This window comes from Anastrepha ludens, chromosome 2, assembly GCF_028408465.1.
Source record: "Anastrepha ludens isolate Willacy chromosome 2, idAnaLude1.1, whole genome shotgun sequence".
Taxonomy (NCBI): Eukaryota; Metazoa; Arthropoda; class Insecta; order Diptera; family Tephritidae; genus Anastrepha; species Anastrepha ludens.
In genome coordinates, this window is record NC_071498.1 from 94,172,737 (window position 1) to 94,185,529 (window position 12,793).

At 33.4% G+C, this 12,793-nt stretch overlaps 1 protein-coding gene across 1 annotated transcript in view; it reads left to right on the forward strand.

Moving 5' to 3' along the window:
- LOC128854786 (protein unc-80 homolog) overlaps positions 1–12,793 on the forward strand; it is a 48,696-nt gene that overhangs the window by 9,742 nt on the left and 26,161 nt on the right. Inside the window, exons 4-13 of the mRNA XM_054089185.1 lie at positions 375–395; positions 4,422–4,748; positions 4,814–5,024; positions 5,099–5,190; positions 5,260–5,397; positions 5,466–5,776; positions 5,836–6,029; positions 6,119–6,291; positions 6,687–6,799; positions 10,632–10,739. Of these exons, the coding sequence (XP_053945160.1) occupies positions 375–395; positions 4,422–4,748; positions 4,814–5,024; positions 5,099–5,190; positions 5,260–5,397; positions 5,466–5,776; positions 5,836–6,029; positions 6,119–6,291; positions 6,687–6,799; positions 10,632–10,739 (1,688 nt within the window). The remainder of the gene's footprint in view (positions 1–374; positions 396–4,421; positions 4,749–4,813; positions 5,025–5,098; positions 5,191–5,259; positions 5,398–5,465; positions 5,777–5,835; positions 6,030–6,118; positions 6,292–6,686; positions 6,800–10,631; positions 10,740–12,793) is intronic.

Consider the following 12,793-nt stretch of genomic DNA (forward strand, 5'->3'; position numbering starts at 1 on the left):
TTTCAGATAACTTTTTGTTTGCATGTAAATACAATATGCTTACGTATGTATGCAGTTATATTAAACAAAAAAAATATATGTACTTAAACATATATGTAATCCTTACCGTACAAGAAGTAATAAACAGGTATTTATTTCACTTTTTAAATGGATTTGTGAATATGTATAGTATCCTAGTTATTTTAGCCTACTACTTTTATAACATTTTTATTTAGCATGGAATTTTTCGAATTAATTGTACAAGTAGACGTTCTTTTACTATGTATTAAGATTTAGATTTTGGTTGAGTTTAATATCTCACCTCCGTTCACAACTAAAATTAATTTTTAAAACTAATACATTTATTTTCTTTCTGAATGCAATTCACTAAAAAGGAATCGAAAGAAGCTTGCAAGGTAAGAAATATGAGTTTATGCTAAGAGTGTCCTTATTATAAGTGAATTTTTCGAATCGGTTCGTTCTGTGAATTGTAGGCACCATTTATAAAGTTGATATCAGGAAAAAATACAAAAAATAATTTTTAACAACCTAACTTACAGTATTTCATGACCCAAGGGATGTTGCGAATTGCAAGTAAGAATTGAAAATCGATTTTTGTATCTACTAATAATTAAGAAAAATAACAAAGAAGTGTTTAAATTTTGGTAATTTTGCCTGCATCTACCCTTGTGGTAAAAGACTCGTATATTATTGCAAAAAAGCGCAATGAGTTCCGCAATGATAGCCTTTTTCTTAGTGGAGAAGGAAGCTTCTGAAAAGGTGAAACGAAAAATATTCAGAAGCCCTTTGAAACCCTTAAAGCTGTCGAAATCCGCCGGAATGTTTATTTTCAACTAATCCAATGAAAACGTCGTAGACTACTAACAATGATTTCACTCAAATGTGTCCCTTTCTGTAAATCATTTCGATAGACCTGAATTTTCATCCATGAATTGCAAAACATTTAGGTTTATATTGTATTTGTGTGCTTTACCTCAAAAGCAGACACAGCCCGCACAAAAGATATCGCACCAACAATTTGGCCAGTTTTGACTATTTTCCTCTTTTTTATACGCAGAAAATGCGGAACACCGCCAAGGAAAAAAAATATAAAAAATTAAAAATTAATAAACAGAATTTTTCAACAGATTTTAACCTGCACTTTATTGTACTACATTTTAATAAGCTATAAAATTGCATACCAAAAATTTTTCTAGTTGAGGTTGAATTGTTCTATTTTTTGCATAAAACTTTAAATTTGGATTCAAGTGGTTTTTGTAAGACAATGAGCTATACTTTGATATAAAAAAATGATAAAAATGTTGATGTGCCATCGCATTTTTGCAGGATCTATACGTAAATATCGTCAATTATCAAATTTACTTACATTTCAATATAAAAAAATGTAAAACGGACCATCAAAGAAAACAACTCCTTACATTCTGGCAGCGATCATCTCGTCGGTTTCTCTCTGAAGTAGAGTCGATAAAATCGATTTCTGTGACGACTATAACTGATACCAATTCTGATTTGAGAAAGAAACCGGGGCGATCAGATGCCATGCAATCTGACAACATGTAATTTTTCTTGATTTCAATTCTGATTTTAACAGCAATCAGATTCTTAATCACGCTGAATATGTCTTCGAAACAATAAGTCGGTTTGTGTAGTGGAATTCGATTTTCAAATTGAAAAGAAAGAAAAAGATATAATTATCTGGTAATTTCCATGGTGTAATTATGTAGAAAGTAGCACAGAAGAGCAGTACAGCCGACACTACCTTATGGAACGTGTACTTTAACTTTGTTTGTTAGAGATCAAGCGGTATTGAAAAGAGATTTTTCCCATTTGAGTACGAAAGTGATAAAAAATTTTAATTTTATAAAAAATTAAATAAACCATATAGTTTTAAACATCACCACTAACTGAAATTAAACTATATTAAATAATACTGATATATGCCGTTTCTTATTCTATCATATTGTATTGCTTCTTGTTTCTCAAACCAAACAAATGTAATGAAGAATGTGAGCATGTTTGAAAACAAAACAACATTTATTTGTTAGATTGTTGGCCACGCTCCTCCTCCAATTTGTGGGGTACATCTTGTTGTTGTTCCAAGCATGTAGGTACCAGAGAACTGCACCGGCTCAGTGTAAAACATTCATACGCTTCGCTTGAACAAAAAAACAGGCCTTTTCGTTCAAACGATCGAACTTGTTCAAATAAGTTATTGTCATTGTTTATTTCAGCTCAATCAAATCATGTGCTGCGTTTTAGCTCTCCGATGTTATCACCAATCGTCTTCATAGCAGCCGTTTCGGGTATTTGCTCGTTCGGCTATACATTCATTTTTTTGAGCAAGAATAAAAGGGCTATAGAGCCAAATGAGCCGGTTTGAACACGTATGATCCCGCATGAGTTTTTGCTTGTAACTAACGATAGCAAAGTAAAAGCAAAATTTTAAAGCAAAAACACTATATTTTCATATTTGTTTTCTTTCTTAAAACTTTTAATAAAACACGAAAGAAAATAATGTAAATAAGGAAACATTGCTGAAACCAACTAATCCTTTCAAATACGAAACGCAATTTACAGCGTACATTGTACGCCAACGCTCGTTTGCTCGAACATGTGCTATTTACAATACAATAATGACAATTACTTCTTTGAACAAGTTTGATCGTTTGAACGCAAAGGCCGATGCTAATTTCATTCAATGCTGGTTTTTGTTCAATGATTAGATTTGAGCCGAAGACATTAGATCATACGTGTTGACTGAGCTGAACTACGCGTTCGCCTGCATGAGCTGACTGCACTTGACCAAATATTTTGGTTCAATTGACTGAATGTGAGCAAGAAATTTTGCGTATAAACAACTCAAGAAAACAGTGAGCCCTGCAGGTCTCTGAGTAGGTACACGCTCATCATGGATTTGAAATCTGGTCCGCTACCCAATCGGCTACGATGGTCGATTTTACATTTAAATAGCTAAATAATGAGGACTACAATTCCTGGCTTGAAACAGGGGTTGTATGATACTTTTATAGGTCGAGGTATTTTAGAAAAGTTTTAAATTTGTATATTTGCCAAAAAACTGTTACCGCCGCAGTATTTGAAAGTCGTAAGCTTAAACTATTGGAATCAGCAAGACGAATTCAATGAAGATGGTGGCACCAGGCCAACAAAAACATCTTGTGCATTAGAAAGTAGAAAATAAAGAAGTGATTTATTTGTTAAGGCTAAATGGAAAAAATAATCATTTTATTTGTCAAGTTGAAATTATTTTAAAATGTGAAAAATAACTTTGGAATTTAAATACATTACATAAATTCAATTTTCAAATTAAAAATTTGCATATAAATAATATGTTTCCTAATTCAATTTTGTGCTGGCATCCGAATGTGCACGTCGAAAGTAAAAACCAATCCGCTGGCCTACTGCTACCACTTTTAATAGATTCGCCTTGAAAAACAAAATTAAATACGTTTATTCTGATAAATTAAGCCGTCATATGTTTATGTTTTCCCCCTAAATCCTATGCAAATTTCTCGAAAAAGCAACACAGCTCACTAAAATCTTGAATAAACAATATTGTTTATATATGACGGCCGAATCAGCAAATATAAAAGTAAAGCTGATTACTTACTTAACCCGTTTATTTTACGAGTAGTACACCATAGCAGGGACGGGTTCAGAAAATGTTTAGCTTTTATAATACATAACAAATAAATGTTCCTCGTTGGCCATAACTAATTGTGAATAAGGCAATTTAAGTTAGTTATCTTAGCAAAAAACATGAAACCAGAAAAAAATTTTTAGTGGGTTTTTAATTTTTTATGGGAATGAGTTTTTCAATAGCATCATAATCGTTATTACCTCTTCCTCAACTTCTTGTACAATTTTAAGAATTCACCAAATTCCGGATCGTCGTCCGGAAAGATATCGACGGTTTTGCCTAATTCTTCTCTAATAAGTTCTGGAATTACGTTTTGTATCTTGGACAGTAGTTCTCTGTATTCCATAAATCTTTAAATAAGCTCTTCTAAATACTGACCCGAAAATGGATTGTCGATAATATTCTTGAACATTTTCAGTGTAGTTGGCCGAGCTTTTTTGACATCCTACTCATCAAGAAATTTAAAAAGTTTGAAAATTAGATGAATTTTGGGAATTTATTTATATTTTTACAAAGTTTGAAATCTTAAGTCAAATGTTTTTTGTTGTAGTACGAACTACATTTTTAGAATAAGATAAAAACAAACAATAAAAAGTCAAAACTTTGTACTACATCTCGCTGCTATTATTGTATGTATATGTATTTTGATGTACGAAAACTTTAAATGGGGGCATTCTTAGTAATGAATTTATATAGAATTACTTAATTTTGAAAGTATACATTCGCAAAACATCCCTCTCTCGCATCCTTTCCAACATTGTAGTCCTTTGAAAAAGTACTCGTCCAAAACATTCAATTCGGCTTGTCGCCACCGCTCACCAAAGCATTGGGAGCCATACCACGCTGGCGTCTGTTGCAAGCAGCGCTGCCACACGTAATGCACTGTGTTGCCGCTTTGTTGCACAATCGCGTCAAGGACATGCAAGCGATCGGGCCAGTCGAAACGAAATTACTCTATACTATGCAATGGATATTGCTCTATGCCGCCGAGGAATGTGCTGATGACGAGGGAGGCAATGAAATTTTGGGTGATGATTCACCCAAGCAGAAATCGATAGAGCAATATTTGTTTTCCGTGCCCACAATAACGGTACAATAAATATATCTCTATTATTTCATAATGTTGTGAGAATATTACTTTTTTACTTCACCTAGCTCTTCGTTTATTTGTTCGCACCCATTATACATCACTTGAAAGAGTCAGATTTCCAAAATTTCCGCTTAGAAAATGGCATAAAATTGTGGCAAGGTATGTGGGATAATCGGGCACCGGGCGCGCCTTGCTTTACCGCGCCTGTAAAGCCAAAAGCGCGTAATCTACTTTGTGCCCCCACACCGAAAGGATCCACAGATGTATTTCCCGGACGTAGGTGTAATGCGTATATAATTAGTTAAGTACTTTAATAAGCACGAACACAAATTCTATATAACCAAATTTAGGTAAGCAATCGTCCAACGTAGATGTGGCAACCTCGCCGAAAGCAGATTCTCCACAGAGTCAGCTATCGGAGCATACAAGGCAAGATGAAGATGTAAGTTTATGAAATACCTATTTCTATGTCAGCCAAGTCTAAGTGCTATCATTGCATGCTTTCCTGAAGAATTCGTGGGTGTCCTCGCCTAAAGAATTCGCCTTTCCCGAAACCATACCCGAGGAGGCCTCAAGTGTGGAAGATGAACGTGTGGTAATTTTTCGGCTACCCTCCGCACCACATCTAATGGACAACTCATTTTTTACGGTAGGCATATTTATTTCCGAATAAATATTCTTATGAACCCGCTATACTAACAACACATTCTCCTACAGGCCGACGCCAGTTTGCTGCAGCAACAGCAGTCGCAAAGTCGCCGCGGTAGTCGTCAATCTGTACACTCACGCGACAAGGACAATCCAGCCACGAAATTTGAATTCGATCAACAAGAATTGATGCGCGGTGCATCGTTAAAAGAGAAACGCAGCGCCTCCGTCGAGAAGGAGACGGAATCGGATAAATCAGACAGTGTGCGGGTGGATGTATCGGCGGCCACATTCCTCGACGTGGCCGTACTGCGTTGTCTATTCATTTCGCATTGGCAGGAGGAGGGTATTTTCTGGAGCTTACAGTACTTGTACAATCGGTAAAAACAACATAACTCTATAAAATACGCAATAGCTAAATATCACTTGTAAACTATAGCTTAAGCGAAATTGGTGAGGAGGCAGCCATAACCTTGAATCAGCCACGCAAGCGATCCAATTCGCTACCCATACCACAAATTGAGATTTCCCTGTACCAAGGACCGGGTAGCAATAGTCGCGATAGTCCCAGTAGCTCCGTGGCAAAGGACTATATCGAGATACCAGAACCATCAATAACAGCATGCTTAGTTGGTAAGCTACGAAGCAAGTGGTTAATTATGTAGATTATCAACTAATTTTCCCCCCTTTTTTCGTTTTTTTTGTTTTCTTTTTGATTGCAGAAGAGCCCAGTCCGACACCGGAGCGTCGTGGCAGCGAGAAGAAGAAACGCGTTAAAATGGCAGATTTGCGCGCCTTTGTTGAAACGAAAATGTTCTCGAAATCCGAGAAGAATCTTGAAAAAGTAGGCCTAGATACAAACTCTGTTAATGGCAAGAGACCACTGCAACATGCAGTAAGATTGAACTTTACTAACTTTTTTGTTGTTTTACTGCCTTTCTTTTCAATATCTAAACGTTACTCACCCCTCTATATTCTATTCATATTTATAAATTGCAAATCCCATATACTTAGTTACTTCCCGTCTTTAAAAAATTACATATGCGCACAATTTTTAAAACAGCAAGTTTCTCCTTTTGCTGTTGCTTAGTTTCTTAGACTGTGTTTACACTTTTTTAAGCTAACTTAAAAGCCTAAGCCCTCCTCTTTACATGCATATTTGTGTGTACATACCTATACATATACGAATTCAAAGTTCAATTGCTTTTGCTGATTAATATCGTATTTTCAAAAAACGTAGATAGACCTACATAGGCTAACTGATTTGTATGCACTTTCGTTTTACACCAGGAATATCATCGTAGTCTAGACACCGGCGAGAAAAAGCTATCACGCTCAGCTTCCATGATTACCAGAGAGCCGGCCAGCAATCTCATCAAAGGAAAATCAATGCCGAGTTTGAGGTAACATTTAGAGTGAATTTTCCCTACGTAAATCGCTTATGCGTATATTTTAATGAAACTTAGAGCTAACATTTGATAAATTTTAGTAAACATAAAAACAAGTACATACATGCAAACATACACACATAAGGGCATGTACATGCATACCTGCGGTGTGAAGCATTTCGGATTATTCAATTCATTGGTGCATGGAAAAGTACTCACAACTCTTTTCACATGGTAGATATGTTCTAACATACCTTGAAAAACCGTGGAAGAAAAAATTGTGTAAAAAAATAAATGCGACATATAATAAATTACAGAATATGTATATTCCACAACTTAAAAAAAATGTGTAAAATGAAATAATGCCAAATATTTTCCCGAAAATTCGTACAAAAAATAATAAGCACATCCATGTTATCTATTTAGAAAACAAACACATTTCATTTCTATTACAAAAAAGTTGAATTTTTATAAAATTTAAATCTTAACCCATATCAAAATGTATGTTATGACAAAAACTAAAAATTCAACAATTATAAAGAAAAGCAAAGCACATCAAAAATGCATTGTTTTGCGTCGGAAAAAGTGCATAAAGAATATGGGCCTTAGCGTATAATAATCGGAATTGCCATCAAAGGTTAAGAAATTTTAGCTAAAAAAAAAACAAAAAAAATTTAAAATCTATGTAGTTATTCTCGATAATAATTATATAATTATTGTTAATTGATTTTTCATCCAATTAAGTGTTGCTTTTCTGAGTAGATCGACAAGTCTGCGCGACTTAGTTTGTAAATAATTAAAATAAAGGATTTTCCAATAAGAGGTGTTATTTTGATATTCAAAGAAAAATACTATTTTTTAATATAAATGATAGGATGTGTATTTCATTATAAAGAGGAAGGTATGCCGTTAATAGTGGAAAATAACATCAGGCAAATGACCACCACGATCACGCTTACAGGACAATATCCTTTTCATGAAATTTTCCATAACCGAATTGCAAAGTGGCTGCTCTATGTCCTCGATAGCCTCACGAATTCCATCTTTGAGGTCTTGAATCGACCTTGGGTTGTTGGCGTAGACCCTCTCTTTCACGTGGCCCCAAAGAAAAAACTCACAAGGTGTTAAATCACAAGATCTCGGTGGCCAATTGTGATCACCTCTTCGAGAGATAACACGGTCAGAAAACTTTTCCCGTAAAAGATCAATGGTTTCGTTTCTTGTGTGGCACGTAGCGCCGTCTTGCTGAAAATAAACGGTGTCCAGATCAAAACCATCCATAATTCTGGCCATAAAAAATCGTTAACCATCTCTCCTGTTTAACACCTAATACCTGTTTTTGGAAAACCCTTTACAAAAATTAAAGATTACAAGAAAGGATGTACCCTTTTCTAAAATTACTTTTTTGGCTCACAGGGCAACCATTTGGGAAAAACATGAGACCAGGTAAAAGGGTTGAGATAAGAACGCAAAATTTTTAGAATTTCAAAACACAATTTTATCATTACTTGTGTGTACTCTGCATCCATGATTGAATAATCCGTCATATACCTATATTTTACCATTCATAGAAAAGCTTATTCCACGCTACCAACATAAATTCAATTATACTACTCATTTTCTATATAAGAAATGTACTACTTGTAGTAATAAGTATTAGTTATATTATAAATTTATTTACTACACTCAGACTTTTTACTTGATTCATGATTCAGCAACAACATATCGCTTTAAAAATATTTAAATTATACCTAAATTAGGAGCATAGGAAATATACACCCTCTATTTAAAATAAATAACAGTTAGAAAAAATTCCCCGTATCTGCTTACCTTCAGGGATTACTGAGCATAGTTTCAACTATTATTGAAGAATGTTAGAAAAAATCTAAAAAGAGTGTGTTTTTAAAATGACAAAACAATTTTTTAACAAAACTATAAAATCTTTTTGAAACGAACTTTTTTCATTTTATTCGGAAAAGTTATTAGCGAAACACCAACACATTTTAAATTTTTTTAAGTATATTTTTAGTGAGTTTTATCTTAAAAAATTACAAAGAAAAATTTTCCAAAAAGTTTTAACAAAAAATTTAAATTCTTTTCAAAAAAAAGTTTCTTTTAAAGTATATTTTATCCTAAAAAATTACAAACCTTTTTTTAATGTTAAAAAGAACCGAAGTTATTTCACTTTAAAAAGCTGTATACCAAATCTAGAAAATATTTGTTTTTTTAATTATTATACGACAAAAACTTAAAAAGACAATTAAAAGTAAGTAATTTTTAACCTAAAAAATTATTAGGTGCGCAACTAAGTTTCCCCCATTTTGTTAATAGATGCCGCCAGCAGTGTGTGCTAATCGATTCTAACATAACCTAAACATCCTAAACCAAGCTTTGACATATGGTAAACAAACTGTTTCGACACATTAGTGATTTTGGTTTGGTACGAGCATATACTTTTGGTTTTGTGAAATGAAGGCATCAAAAAATGCCTTGATCCGTGGATAGCCTCAAAAGATGAACAGTTTTACCGCGACGGTATACGAAATCTACCAGAAAGATGGAGAAAAGTAGTAGTCAAGGATGGGCAATATTTTCAATGATTCACTTGTAACCATTTTTTCAGAATAAAGTTGTATTTTCATCAAAAAACAGCGAGAACTTAGTAGCGCACCTAATAAAAAAAAAATTATTTTCAGAACTGAATAAGTCCCGAAATTATAATTTTTTTCAAATATATTGTACCCCAATATATTTAATAATTAAAAAAAATATTTATTTAATATTTATTATTTATTTAATAATAAAAAAAAAAAATTGTATTTTTTAAATATAATGTACCCCAATATATTTTAACATTTCTTTTAAATATATTGTTTAAACAAATGTTTTTAAAAAGTATATTTGAACTTAAAAAAACTTTTTAAAGATTTTATTATCCTAAAAAATTAAAACAAAAATGTTTTTAAGTATTTTTATCCTGAGTTATTAAAAAAATGTTTAATGTTCAAAAACAAACTTTGTCAAAATTTTCAGAAGTGAATACATAATTTTTTTCAAAAAATTTGTAAAATTTTTACGTCAATGGTACAGCTCATGTGATACACAGTACATGAGGAATCATCGATTCCATTTAAGTGATTTTCAGAAACGATTGCTTACTATTTTTAATGAAATCACTTTCTCGATGTATTCTGGAGATAATCCGTTCTATGGACGATCTGCTACTTCATCGTTACTAAGCGTTTCTCTATCCGATTGAAATCGATGGCGCCTCCGGTAAATTTGCACGCACCTAAATATTTATCAACATATGTTTGAGCATTTGGTGTGTTTCGATAAAAGTTTTAGCAAAGTCTCAGCCATTTGTTTGAAACTCATTTTCCAGCCAAAGTACAAAACGTACTAACAAAACACAATATCTAAAATTATCATATATAATATTATCATAAATTTAAATGTCTTACCATATTCATAGTGTGGCAATGCTGCTTTACTACTCCATAGCAAATCCAAAAATGTTCCAAAGGAAATTAATTAATTAATTTTTTTTATTGAAAGTTTTTTTTTATAATAGAGGGTGTATACAGATTTATCATTATTATTTTAGTGCATAAATTTTAAAACTTATTTCCTTATTTGATGGGGTCAGAAATCCACGATGAGTATAATTCTAATCTATGCATTCCAATCACATTGAGTATAGTTTAAAACTATTTGTTTGGAAACCGTATTTGATATCATCTGCTACAATATTCGCATTTGCATTATTGGTTTATATACATAAATCATTTTCGAATAGCCCCAGTGCCTAATTGATGATCACTTTCGTTTAATTGATTAATTGTAGCTATCAATCGTCTGAAAGACATGTTCATATCTTATGTGAACGCAGAAAGTCAGAAGGGTCTGCACTTCTAACACGAGTGAAAAATAATGCCTCAACTCTACAAAAACTGTTAGTGCTGATAGTTTAACGTTTTTCGATAGAACTATAATTATTTTATAAATTAATATTAGCATATTTTTTTATTCAGCTATGTTCTTAATAGATTTTTGTCCTTATTATACCCTGCAATACAATTTAAATGAGCCTATAAACCCACACCCCGTAGATGAGCTTTACCGATTTTTAAAACTATTCGTACATCTTTTAAATTTATTAAATCTTGTTCAATTAGTACAACACTTTCAGACATAAATTTGTACTTATGCTATACGGTATACCAATAATTGTTCACTGTTATATATCTACAAACTTTTCTAATACAAACGCTTTACTTATACATATGTATGTATGTATTATAAATATAGATGTAGATTACGATAGATTCCATATGTTTTGATATACAAACTTTTTAACACTTTTAACACAGCTGTAACACCATTTATACACATTTTTTATATACCCCAACATAACTTCCATTGAGTAACCACTTACCGGCACTATTTTCAATACAGTACTCACCAAATTACACCAAAAACCTAGTTCTATGTAAATCCGACTTTTTGAGTACTATTTTTTACTAAATCTTTGCACTCTTCTCTTAACCTTAATATGTTCAAAGCTGTCTTCTTGATAGCGGGTGAGTCTTCTTCAAACCGTGAACTAGTTTTTCGTTACGTTTGGGTTTGGCTTTTAAAAATCGTATCACTATACTTATACTTGTTTTGCATTCCTAGAGTTTATTTAGAATTTTTGTATGTAGACAAGCAATTTATAGCTTATTTATGTTCCAAGGATTTTATACCCAACACTCAAAGATAGAGAAAATAAACTAGTTCGATACTATAAATATTGTATATGTAACGAAATATGTTCCCCATAGGTAAAGAGTCTTTATAAAGTGACGCCTAGATGGTAGTAGTGATTAATTTCTAGACAGTACCCTTTTTATGTCATCTTTAACATTTGTCAAGTAGACAGATGTACAATTTTACACAATAGAACAACGCGTTAAAATCATCGAAACTTACCCTATGATCAAAAAGTACCGGGAATGTGATGTTGACTGTTTTCTTCGATTGCCAAGGCGTAGTGCACCATGAGTACCTTCCATTGGGCCAGACAGTTAATAAAGAATATTATTTATCCGTTTTGAAGCGTTGGAGAGATGCTGTACGTCGCAAACGGCCGGAATGTGGGCAAACAATTCCTGGATTTTGCATGATGATAACGCGCCGTCGCACCGAGCCCAAATTGCGCTTGATTATTTGACCAAACACCAACTAAATACCAAAGTGCAAGCACCGTATTCACCTGATATGGCCCCGTGCGACATCTTTTTGTTTCCCAAGTTGAAGTTACCACTTCGTGGAAGGAGATTTCAGTCGATAGAGGAGATCCAAGAGAATGCGACGAAGGAGCTGAAGACCATCCCTTCGTCGGCCTACCAGGGGTGCATAGAGGACTGGGGTAAACGTTGGCACATGTGTGTCGCTTCAGACGGGTCATATTTTTAAGGAGATAAAATAAATTTGCCTGAAATTTAACTCTGTTTTGTTTTATTTAAACATTCCCGGTACTTTCTGATCATTGGGTATTATGTAAATGGTCAATCTTTAAGAACGGCATATCACAAAATTCGTATTTTTGTTGTGGAAATAATCATCCGAAGATTCCCGTCTCTTTTCCCGAATCCTATATTATTTCCCCGTCAACTCGTGTCCCGACAACCTGTATCCCGACAGATATTTTTCCCAAATCTAATTTGTTTTCAAGAAACTGGTTATGTCGAAGGTAGAAAAAGCACTGACAGACCAAAAACTGGACGTTCGATGTCTCGACGTTCTCAACATTTTAGGCATTCATGAGTTTGATTGTTTGGCGGATTTTACGTCCAGACTTAAAAAAAAAAAATAAATAATTGGCGCGTACACTTCTGTTAGGTGTTTGGCCGAGCTCCTCCTCCTATTTGTGGTGTGCGTCTTGATGTTGTTCCACAAATGGAGGGACCTACAGTTTCAAGCCGACTCCGAACGGCAGATATATATTTTTATGAGGAGCTTTTT